At 39.0% G+C, this 16,578-nt stretch overlaps 1 protein-coding gene and 1 long non-coding RNA gene across 17 annotated transcripts in view; one reads left to right on the top strand and one right to left on the bottom strand.

Annotated features, from left to right (window-relative positions):
• BNC2 (basonuclin zinc finger protein 2) overlaps positions 1 to 16,578 on the top strand; it is a 427,699-nt gene that overhangs the window by 132,742 nt on the left and 278,379 nt on the right. For 11 of the 16 annotated variants that reach the window (XM_084898237.1, XM_084898235.1, XM_084898224.1 and 8 more), the window contains exon 2: positions 3,628 to 3,828. The exons of the other annotated variants lie outside the window; for them this stretch is intronic. In XM_084898237.1, the coding sequence (XP_084754363.1) occupies positions 3,628 to 3,828 (201 nt within the window). The remainder of the gene's footprint in view (positions 1 to 3,627; positions 3,829 to 16,578) is intronic. 16 annotated transcript variants of the gene reach the window in all.
• On the bottom strand, positions 56 to 4,940 carry LOC311629815. Its single transcript, XR_014796261.1, has 4 exons — positions 4,557 to 4,940; positions 3,805 to 4,036; positions 3,125 to 3,254; positions 56 to 388 (listed from the first exon to the last, which is right to left on the bottom strand). It is a non-coding gene; the product is annotated as an uncharacterized lncRNA (long non-coding RNA).

Raw genomic sequence — 16,578 nt, 5'->3', positions numbered from 1 at the left:
TAAACAGATTACTTAACATGCGCTATGAAATGCTTAGCAAGTATCAGCTCCAAAGTAAGCAGAAGATGTTTATTTGCAGCAATCAATAAGTTGGATTTTACTGAAGTTCTGTGAAAATACAGTTTAAATGTTAAACATCATAAACATCAGAAATCACTTTCAAAATGTCACCTTTTCCTTCAGTTCTCCAGTCTATTTTAACACTGTAGACTGCATGGGAGTTTCTTAATCTGTGTATGAGTTCTGATGAGGTGGAGGATTTCCCATTCCCATATTGTCTTAACTGTCATGGGCGCCATTTAGACCAGGTTGGTGTCCTTCTTAATTTCCACAGTACATCTCTCACTATCAGCCAACGCATAGCCTTTAGTATTTGCACTTCTTTAACCTGAAATACATAAAACCAGGGCAGAAAAAAAGCACTTACTGTGGAAGTGATGCCTGCCTCCACTGCTGCCACCCCCAATTTTAAATAACTTTAGCACAAATGATTCCAGATAGCTGTTTCATACTCTGCTGCAGACTATTGAGCCAGTGGACAAACTCAAAAATCATTCTTGTGCCTTGTAGGTATATTTTGTTGTTGTCTCTTTCTGTAATAAAGCTTGTTGTCTTTGTAAACTAGTCTTACAGACTAGTTAAATTTTCCTTTAATCAAATCCATTTCCCAGTGCAGTATCGGATGATATAGATTTGTTGTGGAAAAAAAAATACTTTGAACATTAGAAAGCTATCCCTGTAATTTTGAGGCTTGTGCCTTGACAGTAATATGCAGGTACTAGTTACATGGCAGACCTGCTTCATCTAGAGCAACCTCAGACACTGATGTCTGAAATGGCTCAGTTTGCTGCGCTAGACAGCATTTTGTCAGCAGACTGCTGGCCGAGCAGACTAGATTTGGATGTATTAGCTAGTCAGCCTAATAACCCTGTACAGACTGTATTGATTTTTTTAGGAGAGAGTTTATGAACTAAATAAACTTGGGGTTGGTGTCTTAATAAACTGCTTCTCTCAGTCTGTCACATTTAGTTACGGAGCTGTGCAGTTTAGGGGGAAAAAAGGCTAATTCTGTTACAGATTGTTCACAGCAGGGTCTCCAAATTAGCCCTTTGTTTTGTAATGCCACCTTGCTTGGGCTCGCTTTGAGCACATTTCTCAGTTTTGCCCTAATGAGTTGCAACACTGATAATGTGGCTGATGATCTTTCATTGATTTCACTATCACTTGCTTGTCTGGTAATTGATCCGTTGCTGAGCCTCTAGTTAATTATATCGGCTTTGACATGGCCCGGTCCTCGGGGAATTTCAAGTCTTGCAGAATAACAGTTTTAATAAAAGAGTCTATTACTGCAGGTGCTTGCTGCTGCATGCCAGTTGAATTTTGTGTTGTTGTGTGTGTGTGTGTGTGTGTGTGTGTGTGTGTGAGAGAGAGAGAGAGAGAGAGAGAGAGAGAGAGAGAGAGAGAGAGAAGTTGGGGGGAGGATAGCAGGGAAAGAAGAGGACTGCTGGACTGAAAGAAAAAAAGGGGTGGGGGCTGGAAGAAGAGGAAGAGGGAGTTAAGGGGAGAGGAAGGGAGGAGGGGGGACTAGAGAGAGCAAGAAGCAGGCGAGAAAGAACACGCAGGCAGAGCAATACAACAGCCTGAGAGGAGCGAGGAGGAAGCACGCTATTGACAGTGTCCTTAAGCCTCCCACAAATAACAGCCATTAGTGGGAAGGTCAGGAGCTGAGCAGGCAGCTTGACTGAGGCACTGAGTGCCACTTCAGAAATCAAGAGGCTAGCAAATTTTAGAGGGAGTTTAAGTGGGTAATAGCTAGCTGTAAAGGTACAGTCACTGTTGACAATTGACTCATAGGGTCTTTTCCTGCCCTCCCCCGCAAGAATATTTATTGACCACAGGTGGACTTAATATATTTTAAGGCAACAATTCTTTGGGTTCTTGTTTGCTTCTTCTCAGATATTGAATTTGCTGCTTTTGAGACTTTTTTGTGCTTAATGGTGGTGAACCGGAGGGAAGTTTAACAGAAAAGCTTTCAGGAGATGTTGGATCTAGAGGGGAAGGCACATTTGTGTCAACATGGTGTACGTTTTCTCATCTTTTCTCATTGTCCACTAATGACACAGAACTGCCATTGAAGCTCTTTCTGTGCCTTTTGTTGTTTCAGAGAGTAAGGTTTATTGTTATTCTTCAGTTTAAGAAGGAGCAAGGAGAGTGGTACATTTGTCCTCGATATTTGTAGGTGGTTGAAGATTAATGTTCCTTACATTTTAAGTTTAGGAAGGATGGCTTTTTCCTGCTGACTACTTTTACGAGATGACATGAATTTAGCTTTCCATTTGGAAGTCACTGTTTATGTACAGTGCATTTTGCTCAGTTCTGCTTTTTCCATAAATAGGGTACGATAAATACTATCTAATAAATAGGTGTTTTCTTTTAAAAACTAGTTTTAATTAAGAATATGACATGCTATCGGAGGTTATATTTCATCAGGCAGGAAAACGTAGAATTTTCCATAGAGATGTTGAATGAAAAATGGAATTTTGTATTCATTGCTTTTTGCCTGAAATCGGATAGATTTTTTTTTTCCTTCATTTTGTTTCTTTTTTCTTCTTCTTATGATTTGAAAGGATATTTTAGATGCTTCATCCAGCAACTTTCACAAAGGACTTTTCTCTACTTTTGAACTTTAAGAAAAGGTATACTTTTTTTTCCCTTTGTCATTCAATTTCTTATTACTTAACATCCAACTTAGTAATTAATGAATGACCTGAGGTACTGGACATTAAGTAGTGTACATGCATGTATTTTGCAAATGTTTACTGTGCATCTTCCTTGTTAGGAAAAAAACTGCTAAGTTTATTTATTTACTTCTTAGAGTGTAAAGTTATGTCCCTCTGTATAATAATTATTTCCTTTAGGAGTTTCTACGTGGTTCTAAATAGCCCAGCACACTCCTATTATGACTTTTGGGAGTTAACATTTTGACAACTGAGCCAATTTTACATTCCTTACATCTGAATGTTTTTTTTTTCTTCCAGTATAACTAGAAAAAAAAATAGTGTGTAAGCATAGCAGTTTTACAAATGTTAGAGCAAAGACTGATGCCAGATACTGCATGTTATACCTGAAAGCATTGTTGGGGGGAATTCCCAGGGAAGGGCCCCCGCTCCTCCTCACCCCGTGTGCCGTCGGTCTGTCCGTGGGAGTGGCGCTGCTCAGAGAGGGCAGAAGTGTGTGTGTATCGCTCCATGTGTCTGCAGGAGGGGTGAGCACAGGGTGTCATTTGGTGCCTGACAGTGGAACGGGTGCCGTTGACTCCTAGCTCTGCTGTCCAATGACATGCAGTGGCTGAGAGTTTGAGGCTGATGGTTGGGTCTCCAGTGCTGCCTGCACACCTGACAGGCAGCTGTTAAACTGAGCCAAGGCAAGCCCGGGGAGTCACAGTCTATGCATACATGATAGGGGTGTCTGTGCAGAAGGTGCGAAAGAAGCTCGGACCCCCCCCCCCTCCCCCAGGGCGCCCCCCCCCTCCCCAAATGAAATGCACAGTTCAGCCAGCTTCTTAACTACACTACCCTCCTGCTACTGGCTGCCAAGAGGCTCAAAAAATCCACCTTCACTTTTCAGTCAGAAGAGGCAGAAGTGGATGTGAGAGAAAGAGAGACACAGAGAGACAGAGAGCCAAAGAGGGCAAGAGACTTGACTTTAAGAGACTCCTGTACTGACAACTCCATGCAGTTCGGAACCAGAACGACTGCGGCTGAACCAGGGTTCATGGGGACATGGCAAAACGCTGATACTAACCTTTTATTCAGAATGTCCCAACAGGTAAGTTACTTTCTTTTCTTCTTCTTCTTCTTTTTTTTTTTTTTAAAGAAATCTTGAATTGTTATGTGCACTTTTGTTTCTGCTGTTTTTCTTTCTTAACATGTACCAAAAAAAAAAAAAAAATTGATCACTTCCTAGTTGGGCTCTAATTTTGTCATGACTGTGTTACTGGAATGGCAGGGTGACTTCATGGTTCCCCTAAGGGCTCCTTAAAGGAAAAAAAGGGGAAAAGGATACTGAAGTCAAAGAAAGCAGAGGCATTTGTTGCAAAGTTTCACAGTACCATCTGGGTCCAGAGAAGACGGTTTCTTTGTTTTGCGTTAAAAAAAAAATTTTTTTCCCCCTAAAAGCCACCCAACCCCACAGATGTATCTTTTTCTCTCTTTACGGATCACTTCATCAAAGTGTCTGCTGTCTCAGAGGAGGCTCTCCAGCCACACAGTGACAGCACGTAGGGTCCCCTCCACACAGCTCAGCTGACTTGCTGGGGCTGGAAGCAGCTCCAGGTCCGACCCGAAGGCAGGAGGTTGTGCAGGCATCGCTGCCAGCGCGCAGGGTCCAGGGTCGCTGGAGGAGGCGGCGGGTGCGTGGCGGGCTGTGCCGGCCCCGGTCCCAGCGCCTCTGCCCGCCCGCCCGCCTCCGCTGCTCCTGCGCTCCCCGCAGCCTCCGGCTCCAGCTCGGGCTCCGTGCGCCCGCCCGCCCGCTCGCCCGCCGGCCGGCGCACTCACACTCCGGAGCAGCCTCGGCGTCCTCCCCAGAGCCTCTCCTCGGTCCGGCCGAGCTGGCAGCGGCTGCGGGGTGTGCTGGCTCTGCCCGGAAAGCCTAGGTGTTAGTGCGGGGCCAGCGGCTACTGATCATTAATCACCGGGCCGGCGGCTCGTACCATGCGCTCCGTGATACGCGCCCTGCGCGCTCGGCGGCTCCTCTTGCACAATTGCTGGCTCTGAGGCTCCTCCGAGGGGGAGCGAGGGTGAGAGGAGGAAGCAGAGGGAAACAGCCCAGAAAACTTTCATCTTGGACTGGGCTCAAGCGAGGGAGGGAAGTTCCCTGGTGCCTCCCTCCTAGACAACGTCTTGCTTTTCAAAAGCCTGCACCAAACCCTTTGCACAAAGCCAGAGTTTAGTGTGATAGTATCATCCACGCAGCACGAAAGTGTCACGGACAAATACTTGGATTTTGAGCAGATGACGGTTAAGAAATTGATATGGTTTCTTATTTTAAAAAAAACAAACCTGCTTTCTTTTAAAAGAAAAAAAAACCTGTTTTGTTTGTAAGAGTGCATGAGAAGGAAATATTTTATTGCATTGATTTAGATTTTTTAAAAGTATTGATCATAAAGGAAAGAAAACAATTTGCTAGGCTATAAACTACCCTAGTTTAGAAATCCATCTGCAGAATGTTGTGCTCAGAGCCAGGGTTTTGTAGCATTATAGCTAGCGAACAGTTTGATCGCAGAATTCTAGAAAGGATAAATGCATTTGAATAAGGTGTATTTTGACATATCCTGTAGAGGGACCCTGATTACTGCTGATACGGTAAGCTGGGGTTTAAATGCAATCAACATAAACCCAATAAGCAACTCTGTATGTGCCGGTTCCCATTCTAGCAAGTGAGGTTCATTTCCTCCAGAGATAGCCCTTGTCATTGCAGTGTGCTTTGAGAGGTGTGCTTCTGAGCATATCCCTGCCTGGGTGGCTCTGTTTGTGATTGGAACACAATGTGTTTTCACTGACCTTAGGACCAAAGAACTTGTGCCACGCTTTAAAAATTAGATGCTACCTTCAGGGTTTTGAGTGAGTTAGTGGAGGTCAGTGTGTGTGTGTGTGTGTGTGTGTGTGTGTGTGTGTGTGTGTGTTTTGAAAGGGAAAATTGGTTTAGGTCTCCCTCTAGCTAGAAAAGAGTTAATAAAACCAGATAGAGATAATGATCAATTGATAAATGGCTATTGAACCACATAGATGGTGTTAGATTGCTTCTTTGGCACTAGCCCATTTTCAAGTAGATTTGAATCTAAAGAGACATTAAGTTGTGGAAAACATTTTAGCTTAAAAATACAAATAAAAGTAAATTATATAAATAATGGAATAGAATTAGGAAAATAATTTGAAAATTTTCAGAGAAACTTGTACAGCTAAGATGTTATGACGTGTTTGATCCAGCTATTTGATTGTGTAGATATTTTAAGGTCTGTTTTGTGTGTGCATGTGTGTATGCATGTGTCACAGTGAGCTTCAGTGACTATATAAACAGAGTAGAAATATAGGAAAGTAATTTATGCAAAATTATGTTATATAAAACTATAATAATTATACTATATATTAAACTGTATAATAAAGGGAGAAATTAACAATTTAAAAAATGTGATTTAACTATATTTTATTTCATTTTTTGGTTTTGATACAGTTAGCAACTCCTCCCTCTTTTTCTCTTCTGGTTACTATATGTTTACATCCTAGCCATTTTTGGAAAATGTGTAAGAGAGGGTAAGAATTTACATGTGTGTGTGTTTTTTTCTTCTTCTTCAGGATAACATTTTAGTTTGTATAAATATTGTGTAAACTTAAATTTAACAATGTGTAAATCTAAAAAAATATGTGTTGTGCATGTTTACCATGTTTATTTTACTTAACTATAGTTCATCAGCAATGCTGATTTAGAGAGTGTGTGTGTATGTATGTGTGTGTGTGTGCAAGAAAGACACTCTTATTAAACTGATATCTCTTGCAGCCAACAGTTTCAAAGGAATATTAGTTTCAATATAAAACATTAGCCAGCTTTTGTCTTACTACAGGTAAACGTTTGCCCAGTTTAATCAAGTATGCAAAATTCTGTATATCTTATTGCTAACAGTAAAAATAGTTTTCTATTATGATTGTAATTTCTGAGGAAAAAAAAACTGCTTTAGCTTTTGACATACATTTTATTTGATATATTTTTTATTTCAAGGTTTTCTTTAATAATATAAAAAACTTTAAGATTTACCTGACCATTTCATTAAGTATTAGAGAAGACTGGTTGTTATGAAAACTGAGTTAAAGAGAATTTACCATCAGTAATATTTAACTGCAGCACAACTTGTAGTAGAAAAAGTCTCACTGAAATTTAATAATCTAGGTTTGTCTTTTATAGGTAAATTAGGAGGTGGAGATGTAAAAATCTTTATCTTTTGTTTTGTATGAGTGAAGTTGAATCTGCTTATACATAAATCCTTCAGTCTGTCTAATACTGACAAAAAGATAGCCAATTTATATTTTGTGGAATTAAGGATATTCTCCTAAAGTTCCAGATATAACTATTTGAGTGCATTTTTCTGCCTCTCCACATTTTCTCCCATATTCCATTATGATTTTTTCAAAAGGGATAATTTTTTTTCTATACAGACAAATATTTGATAACCTTAAAGGGCATGACTCTTGACTTAGTGGAGGGAGTCCTTACTTGGCTTACTTTGATCAGTGACAGGCCGAGAATGACCAGAAACCCTTTACTCATCTTCTCTGTTAATCTCCTGGAGTCCAGAACAGTATTTTGCTGGTTTTAACCTCCTGAAGTTTTTGTTAAAAGCAGAAAATAAGGCCTGCTTTAGGAAGTGTTGCTTTTTGTTTTTAAATTAGGTTTTAAGAGGTGGTTTTTCTAAAATGTTTTGTATTTGAGAGAGTAGCATATAAAATTCTTTGTAGGTACCTCAAGGGAGGCAAATCTAATGTGTTTTGAAATCTTTTCAGAAATGAAGCAGGTAAATGGCTGTAGCCCACGTTTTACACGTTTACGTTACTAGAGGCATTTTCCTTTAATTATTGGTAAGGTATATTTAACCTTTGCAAATAAAATGTAGATTCCTTAATAAGGTCTCTTTTCAGACATGAGTGAAATACTAAGTTAGAATTATAAATGACTGTGTGCATCATTATGTAGTAATTTAGGATTCACCCAATGATGTAACACAATTAACAACCTAATTTCATTGTGAAGCTGTGTCTTATTAAAGAACACTGTCTGACATTCTCTTACAGTTGCTTTATTTAACTTCATGCAAATATTATTAATAGTGACATTTTTTCTATTGTGCACTAGATTCTCTCATTAGCATGATGTGTTAGTTATCACCAGAGAAATAATTTCCTAGATAGGTGAGGGGCAAACCAAGAAAGCTAAAAATTAAATCAACGATTTACATTAATGCCAGAGCATCTGCTCACCAGAGATATGACAGAGTAAAGCAAACTTTCTTACTAATATAAAATCTAGCATATTTCAGAGAAATGATAAATAAAATATATTGTAAGAAATATATAATAACATTCCTGTTCCTGGAATGAATTTTAAAGAATGTTTGATACGAAATTTTCTCCCAGCAGTTTCTTAGTTCTTTCTATTCATATAGACAAACAGAGTTTCATTTTGTTGAAACTATGGTTTAAATTGGAAATGGTGTTTGTTTTTTTTCCTGACTTCTTACCTCTTTCCCCTAAATAATTTGAGTGTTTATTCACTAACAGCTTAAAAGGCACATGTACCATTGTCCCCCCAGAAGTCAGTTGCCTAATTGTATATTGTGGTTTGATTCTTTTTTTGTAGTTCATACAATATGTTTTTATTCTAAACTCCATCCCACTCAAGCAGACATCTCATTTAATATAGGATGTATATTCTTATTTAATCAGAGCCCTGAGTAAAGCAGCTGCTAGTTAATGGTCTTTGAAAATGACTTTCACTGCCAGGCATCATCCATCCCTAGGTTTCTGCACTTTTTCCTCCTCCCTTCTTACTCCTCTTCTTACAGTTGGTGTGTTTTAGTGATCATGTCTTACTAAAAATGAAAAGGACTAAATTGACCAAACGTATGGTCGTGATGTTAAGATAAATATTTATGTTATATTAGGAGGCATGTAATTTCAGCCTGTTGAATTACTAGGCTGCTCTCCTACCTTCTATTTAGTTCCCCTCTCTAATTTGAGTGATATTAGGTTTTATTTTGAAGTTTCAACTGTAGACATATATTCAAATATAATTCTTAACATACACTCTGGTAATGTAACATGAAAATAGCAATATTTGGGTAATTGTTACAGTACAAATTGTAGCCTAGAGACAGGTGCTTGTGGAAGTCTGTGGATAGCTTGCAGACTTCACCTTAACAGGGAAGTCTGATTTGTCATGCGTTGGAGAAATAGCAATGGATCAGCAGTAGGTCATATAGGTGATATTTATAAACGTGTTCATGCAAGTAAAACATGCACAGACATATTCTCAGAAGTGTATGAGGTACGCCTTAAAACCTGTCCAAAAATTTCAAGTTTATTTTCAACATGATATGCTATGGGAATTTGAACATAGTAGGTGATCATTTTGAAATTATGTTCCTCATCTTTCCGTCATCTGCAGACTGGTACGGTGTGTCTGTATAATTTGCAAAGCCTTTTGCTAAGGTGAGTAAGGTAGCCACAGTTGAAAAACAAGTCCCTAAAGGTGCAGATATCTTATCTATAATTGCAAGTTATTTTTTTAATAATTATATTTATGAGCGTAAGTTAACATTCACTGATAAATCCAATTATTCACGCATGCCTTTATGGAAATCTGATTAATGTAGTGCCAGGACGGATTCGGGCTACCACAGCAGCGCATCCTCCCACTCCTACGTCAGGGTTAAGAGCTGCGGCAAATCCTCCCTAACTAATTAGATGCTGAGCAAGGCATCTCTGAGAAGTTGGGGCAAAAGTGAATGGGTCACAGCCAACGCAGGATTGCAAGGACTCTAGTGATAGTGAAAGCATTCGAGTTTGCCAGGTCGTTGTGACACAGGGAGCTGATTCCAAAGGAACAGGCCGTTACAGATAGCGCGCTGGCGTAATCCAGTTCAATGGAAAACAGAAATCCTAGGGCTGCTCCTTCCCACCTTATATGCACTGCACACACTCACTCAAAGAAAGTTACCTTGGGCCTCCGCCCTTACCAATCTGCAAAGCTTTGGAGAGGATTTGCCTTATAAACATGAATAGCTAATGACTCTATAGCTGAAAAGAGGTCTTTTTTCAACTTGGGACTCTTGAGTAAAATGTATGTAGAAAAAAAGGAATGACAGAAGAAACTGGAATTTGCTTTTAGCCTGTGCCCATAATTTGAATCATAGTGTTTGAATTGATCTAGGAATTAACTCCTTACTACCCTTCCCTCCCCCCCTACCCCCCTACACACCCACAATATTGTCAGGGAACTTTGTGGTGGTAGGGAGAAAAGAGTGAATCATGGGATGACTTTTTTAGTGAGAGACATTTTCTCTGAAATCCTTTGCTTGTTATGGTCCAAAGAACATGGAATATAATGGTTCCAAGATTTCCTTTCTCGTGAGACTTGGAGCCTGGTTTGTTATATGTGTGGGATGAATTCTTCACCACGTGAAAACCCTTTCCTATATTTCATGGTATGTTTTTGCCACTACATAACCACCCTTCTCTAAGCCCTGGCCAGGAGATTGTGTGAGGATTGTAGAAAATGATTGATGTCACCCCTGTCTGCCAAAGCTGATGCCATTTTTATTCCCCGAAAAGCAGCTGGCTTCCACATTTTGCTTGGTGATCCTCATCTACTGAAGGGTCGGGAGAGGAGGAGAGGGGGAGTTCAAAGTCCCTTTCAGGGAACTTTGACATCTATTTTTAAGCATTAGAGAAATAAAGGAAAGGAGCCATAATTCAGGATTAACACTCTTATCTCCTGGCACATAAGCCAAGCATTGTATAAAACAGGGAATCTTTTCCCTGTAAGATAAACTAGTAAACAGGTGAGAAAAATAATATGAAAAAAAAAAAAAAAAAACACCAAAAAACCATCCTGAGCCACACAAGCTCTTACTATGTGCCTGTGCTGTGGCATTCCCAAAAATGATACCTCGGGCTGTGATATATACAAGGCACCCACATCTCCCTGAGCATGACCTGTTCTGTCTCCTCCTTTCCCAGGTTTAAAAGAAAGTCTAGAGAAGAGGAAAAAATAACAGTATTGATTCTTTTCTAATTTGTACATTCCTTGTAGGAAGTCTAGCAAATTTCATGGTATACATTAAACCCTAAGGTGAAAAATTTATGACTGGAGTTCATTTGGGGGAGATCGGTGTGCAGTGCCCTTCTGTTTAAACGCTCTGCGAAGCATTTCACGCCGCAGAGTCAGAGATCAGGAGGAGAGAGGGAGCCCTGCATCATTTCTTCACTCGCAGGGCCGTCCTTCATGGAAACGCTTGTGGAAAAACAATGTATTACTCAAGCCAGCTAGCTCAGGAATCAGATTCTCAGCTTATTAATCATCATTCCAATGAACAAAAAAAAAAAAAAAAAGAAAAAAAAGAATTGATCCTTTAACAACAAAATAATATCCTTTTGTTTTTCTTTAATTAGCCCATCGGTTTTTCATTTTTCTCTTGTTAAGAAAAATGAAAACAGTCTTGAACAGTAGGAAGTCACTCATTGAAACATTGATTCTCTTGAGCATATCTGACATCTCATTTACTCAACAATTTTGGACTGTAGTATTATTTTGCTACTGTCTTAAGATTTGTTGAAGGGGTGAGAGATGACTTAAATCTCACTTCTATTTGGTTGGCAGCAATTTACTTAATGATCCAAGTACGTCTTCCTTCCTTGTCCTGTTTCTATAAACCTGATTTCTGTCTTTCTTTCTTCGCCATTCAGCTCACCTCTCTTTTTCCGGATTCCTCCTTCCTTTCACTGGCTCCTTTTACCCTAATAGAAAGGCACCTGAAATGTAAGAGTTATTGAATGAGGCATCTTTTTGCCAGTCTGTCATTTGGCAGAGTTGTGGGAAAGAGGTTCCACCCTCTGATGCGGTCCTCCGTGTGTAACTGCTGACAGGAGGACGGTCCCGAGCTTGCTCTGTAAGGGTTCTCTAAGTCAGGGCGTGATAAAAACGTGTAGCCAGGGGCCCAGGCTTATCATCCAGAGGCGCTGAAAGGCAGCTCAATTGGATCCTTTGCCTGAGTCAGAAAGTACTTAACTGAAAAGAGATTTTGCTTTTCTATTTCTCTCCTCTCTCTCTCTCTCTCTTTTTTAAAAGTAATTCTTGGATTTATCATTTTGTGCAGTTAAACTTCTGTCTATACAGAGAGGCCATTTCCTTAGAAGAAGGGAATCGTGTCAAGTTTTCCTTCCATAGGTTGGAGGTATGAGGGTGTAAGACAAGCTGCAGTTATTTAATGAGTTGACTGAGACATGTAAAAAAGGAATTGAAGTGATGGCAGGGCGAATATTAATGGGTGGCATTATGAAATTGAAATTAAAAACATGCGGTATACATAACACAGTGCATGTTCACTACTATTTTGTATTTAATAAATTTTAACTCATTGTCTCACACAGCAGAGAGATTGTTAAAGTTGACAAGATTAAGAATGTCATGCTATATGGGAAAGACATAGCTTTCAGTATTGTACCTGCTGTGCTATTGTGTGACTGTCATGAATTTTTCAACTTTATTAAGGTGTCTTTTAGTGGCTATTTGTTCTCTAGACATTTCTCTAGGACTTATATTTGATCAGCTGAACTGGGTAGGGGGTTTGGAAATAAAAATTTCAGGATAATGAATATTTTACATGCCAAAAAGAATTATTTTCAGTTGGATTAATAGAATAGCAAAACTAATATTAAAATGAGAACCTTCATTGGCGGATTTTAAGAATTAAATTTTAAGCAAGAGAGATTTCACTGACTTAAATCATTAAGATGGCTTATTTGGGGCACCTAATCAGGCATAAGTAAAGAAAGCTGCCCACCACTGTGCCCTCTGCCAGTGCCAGAGAGCAGTGGACATGGTGGGAGGCCATTGACAAGAGACGGGAGAATAATTATACACTGAACATATTCACGAAAGTGTCCCTTTAGTGAGAACGCAAACATTCTTTTAGCTAATCTCATCTCAGAACCTAACTCCAGAGTCAGCTCGGTTATCTGCTGCTTTATCTAATACCACTTTTCTTTTATTCTTTCTTTTTAAAGGTATAAGTATTATTAGAGTACCAGAAAGAACCCAAAACAGAGCCCGGCTCTAGACTTCGTGGAAAGACTTACTCTCTTGCTATGGGAAATAGTAAAAATCCTATATTGTCATGTGGTACCCTGATATGTGGAGCACAGACATGCAGAAAGTCTACACATGTCCCTTGGTTGGTTGTGGGAATTAAGTGATTGATTTCTAGGTTTGCTGAGCAGTTGTTAATGACTGCCTCAAATGCAGTGAGTGTGTGTGGATTGGCTCACCCTACAGAGAATTCTGTTTTTTAGGAATCTCATTTGAATGATTCCTTCTACGTTGTAATTGATTTCTTCCTCTTGGAGCATAGCTTTTTGGTGAAGCTCAGTGCCATTCATTGGGAAGTAGCGAGGTTGATTCTTATGTTGTGAATTACTGTCATTTTTCAACCAGTGAGAAACTATACTTCTTTTCAAATAAGTTAACAATGAAGCCAGGAGAGAGGTACCTTTGACTCAAACTTCAGAAGTTTCATTTCCCTTCCCAGCTATTTTTTTGTTGCTATTGTTTTGTTTTCTAGGACAACTCGGAGACACAGCTATGGGGCTCAATAAATCTTAAAATATATTACTAACCCTGTAATCTCCTAAACAGAGTTCATTGTGGAAAAAAACTTTTCCAGTTTTACTTTACTTTGACACTTATTTTAAATTGAGGAGGAAGGATAGGAAAAGAAGTCCAACATCTGGGAGAGCTTGTTTCAGTAGCTGGACTGGAAGCCCACACCCTGGCTTCGTCCAGGTGAGGTGTGTTATGGGAATAGAAGCCTTAGGGGTTTAATGAGCCCTGCCTGCCTGCCAGCTTGGTTTTTCATACACCATTGTTGTTCACATAAGAGAAAGAGTGTTCACAACCTGTGGTGAGATTAGAGTAATGAAAATGAAGTGTTAATCTGTTGATAGCAAGCCCATCTCATATCCTGCATCCTGGGCCACATTCATGCGTATATAATACATTCCAGGTTTTCTCATGACCAGAGAAGCTTGGATGTTCATTATATTGAAAACACCCTTTTGATAAAAAGTGATGTTAGTTATCTTAACTTGTACAAGTAGTTATTTTAAACGATTTCTTAATCAATGGACTGCTCCCTTTTGAATGTTCTGATAACCTGTTTTTCCATATGTGCCAGCATTCCTGTACTTATGGTCTCATTTTATTTTTTCAAATGCAGAGTGCTGAACTGAGCCTTCACATAAGCCTAGCTTGAGGTACCCTTTTCTAGAAATTGGTGATTAATAGAAATAAGGAAGGAGTTAAGTGAGCCCAATTCTTTAATCCCCAAAGAACACAGGTTAAATATTATTAAGCATTCATTACCTCACTCTTTATTTTTCCCTCTTGAAACAATAAAGTGCAAATAAACATAACAACTCAGGGTCTTCTAGAATGACTTTCCAGCCAGCTGCTATGATGTGAACCTGACCAGACCAGCTTAAAGCTTTGGTCATCTTGGGTGGGAATTAATTGTGAGTGTGTGGGTTCTTTTTTATTCCCCATACAATTCCCTTTCCAAATATTACAATAGATAGATCAACATGAGTATAATGAATTACACCTTTGCAAGAATTCATTCTAACTTTTTTTTTTTTTTTTTTAACCATTTTACTCCTGAATTATTTGTGGTGCCCATCCCCCCCCCCTCCCCCCTAAAGCTGCACAATTAAAGAAGAAAGAGAATAAGTTTAGTTGTAGATTGTACCAGGTTGTTTTAACGAAAGTAATTTTAGCATGCCATCCCTAAGGATCATCTCTTCAGGGAAACACCTTAGAGATGGAAGTATAAAAGGGGAGGGAGAGGTAAATTAATAATTGAGTTCCAGGTGTCTGCTTCTGATTGCTCAGGTTTCAAACATAATGGATATTAGGAAAAAATGCTTCCCATAAGGAATATATCATATATCATATATCATCATTCATATATCAGGCCCTGGACTGTATTTATGGAGCTCTATTTATGGCATTTTCTCCTTTTCTATTCAACTGGGAGTCACGGAATGAAGCGTGATCATAATGGTTTTTTTAACTGTTGCTTAAAGTTGTTCAAATTTTTTAAGAATCAAGAGAATTTGGGGATTAAACTCTGATTTTGAAGTCAATTTGGCATATGTTCAAGGGTTTCTTTCTTAAGGTGGAAATGGGAGAAAAATCCTTCTCTCTTAGGAAGGAAACACCTAATTAAAAAGCAATCTTTCAAGAGTCTGGGCCAATGATGAAACATAATTTTAAAACACTATACTAAAGTTGATTTAAATTTTACTCTTTTTAATAAGTTGGAATATGTCTGATCATAGCTTATTTAGCACACTTCTATACTGCATAGTGCATTGGAGATTGCCTGTTAATATACTTGGATGAAGCAGAAAAGGTTCTTTCTTTCCTGTGCTAAAATGGGGTGCTTTTAATTTGTTTATAAAATCCACTAATAGATAGAAATACTCTGTTGTTGCGGTTGGTTAGAAATAGTGAAATTTAAAAGGTTTTCCCCCTTGCATTTGCTTTCAGTTAAGAAAAAAGGCAAGTAGTGCAGGGTGACTCTGTCATAGACATCTGCTTTTAGGTAATAATCATTTTTAAGGAAATATGCCGTGACTTTTGGGGTCATTTGAACCTGCAATAATGTCTATTCAATATAAGTATAAATGTCAGATTGTGGTGTACATGTGGAGCCAGTAAAGATAAGTATTTGCTCTGATAATATTCGGGCATCCTCAATGTTGACTTTTAAAATTTACCTTGAAGATATATTCTATTTTCATATTAGGGTCAGTTTTCACTTAAGTACAAGATCTTTCTAGAAGGAAAGCACAGAAGTGTTAACATGTGAACGAACAAAGTGTAGATCCGAGTAACCGTTAGACATGAGCATCTTTTCTGGGCTGCAGAGAAGAATGTGGTTGCTGTAAGCCCAGTGCAAATGCTGGTTGAACCACTGTGTGAGATCAGGCCATCAGTCCCGGATTTGCTCTTTAAAATTTTTTAATTATGAAAATTTGCACGTATCTTTTATTGAACAGCTATAATTTTAAATAAAAATCGCTACCCTCTGCCTTACAGTGTGTAAGCCCAGGAAATAATGTACTTTTAAGATCTCTGTTCCTAGATATCTCCTCTTTTTTTCTTCCACAAACTGCAAACTCTCTGTGGAGTAAGTCGTATGACATTTTAGAGATTAGGAGTTGCCTGAAAGGGCCATGTGGAGGGTAAGGTAAGCTAAAGGAGTGGAATGTAGCCTGGTGGGGACTGTGGTGGACCAGAACTCTCGTGTCAACCACAGTGAGGTAGCAGCTCCTCAGCTCCAGCCAATTGTTGGCAGGTGGGAGTGCAGGCCCAGTGTTGGGAGAGCCTCCTTTTCTTTTCAAAACGGGAAGCCAGAAATCCAGATTTTTTATGTGAAATCTCCTGATTTTTCAATCTTGGCAACCCTTTCAAATATTTTTTAAAGTGTGTGGTCCAAACAAAACTCATCTGCAGGCTTTATTTGGCCTACTGGCTGCCAGATAGAAACCTCTGTTTTAGATAATATTTTAATGGATGAAGATAATAGTTTCATTGCATGTGATCATTCATCTTGGGAATTCCCCACTGGGATGAACCAAATTCTTCCTTTTTTTTTTTTTTTTTCTACACAATTAAAAACAAAGTTTAGTAAATATATTTCTGGTGCTGGTAGTTTTGATGTGTATGTTTTCTTCTCATGATCCACCTATA

This window comes from Pipistrellus hanaki (assembly GCF_964339955.1).
Source record: "Pipistrellus hanaki genome assembly, chromosome: 11".
Taxonomy (NCBI): domain Eukaryota; kingdom Metazoa; phylum Chordata; class Mammalia; order Chiroptera; family Vespertilionidae; genus Pipistrellus; species Pipistrellus hanaki.
The sequence above is the reverse complement of the archived record's forward strand: the minus strand, read 5'-3'. Positions and strand labels throughout refer to the sequence as shown.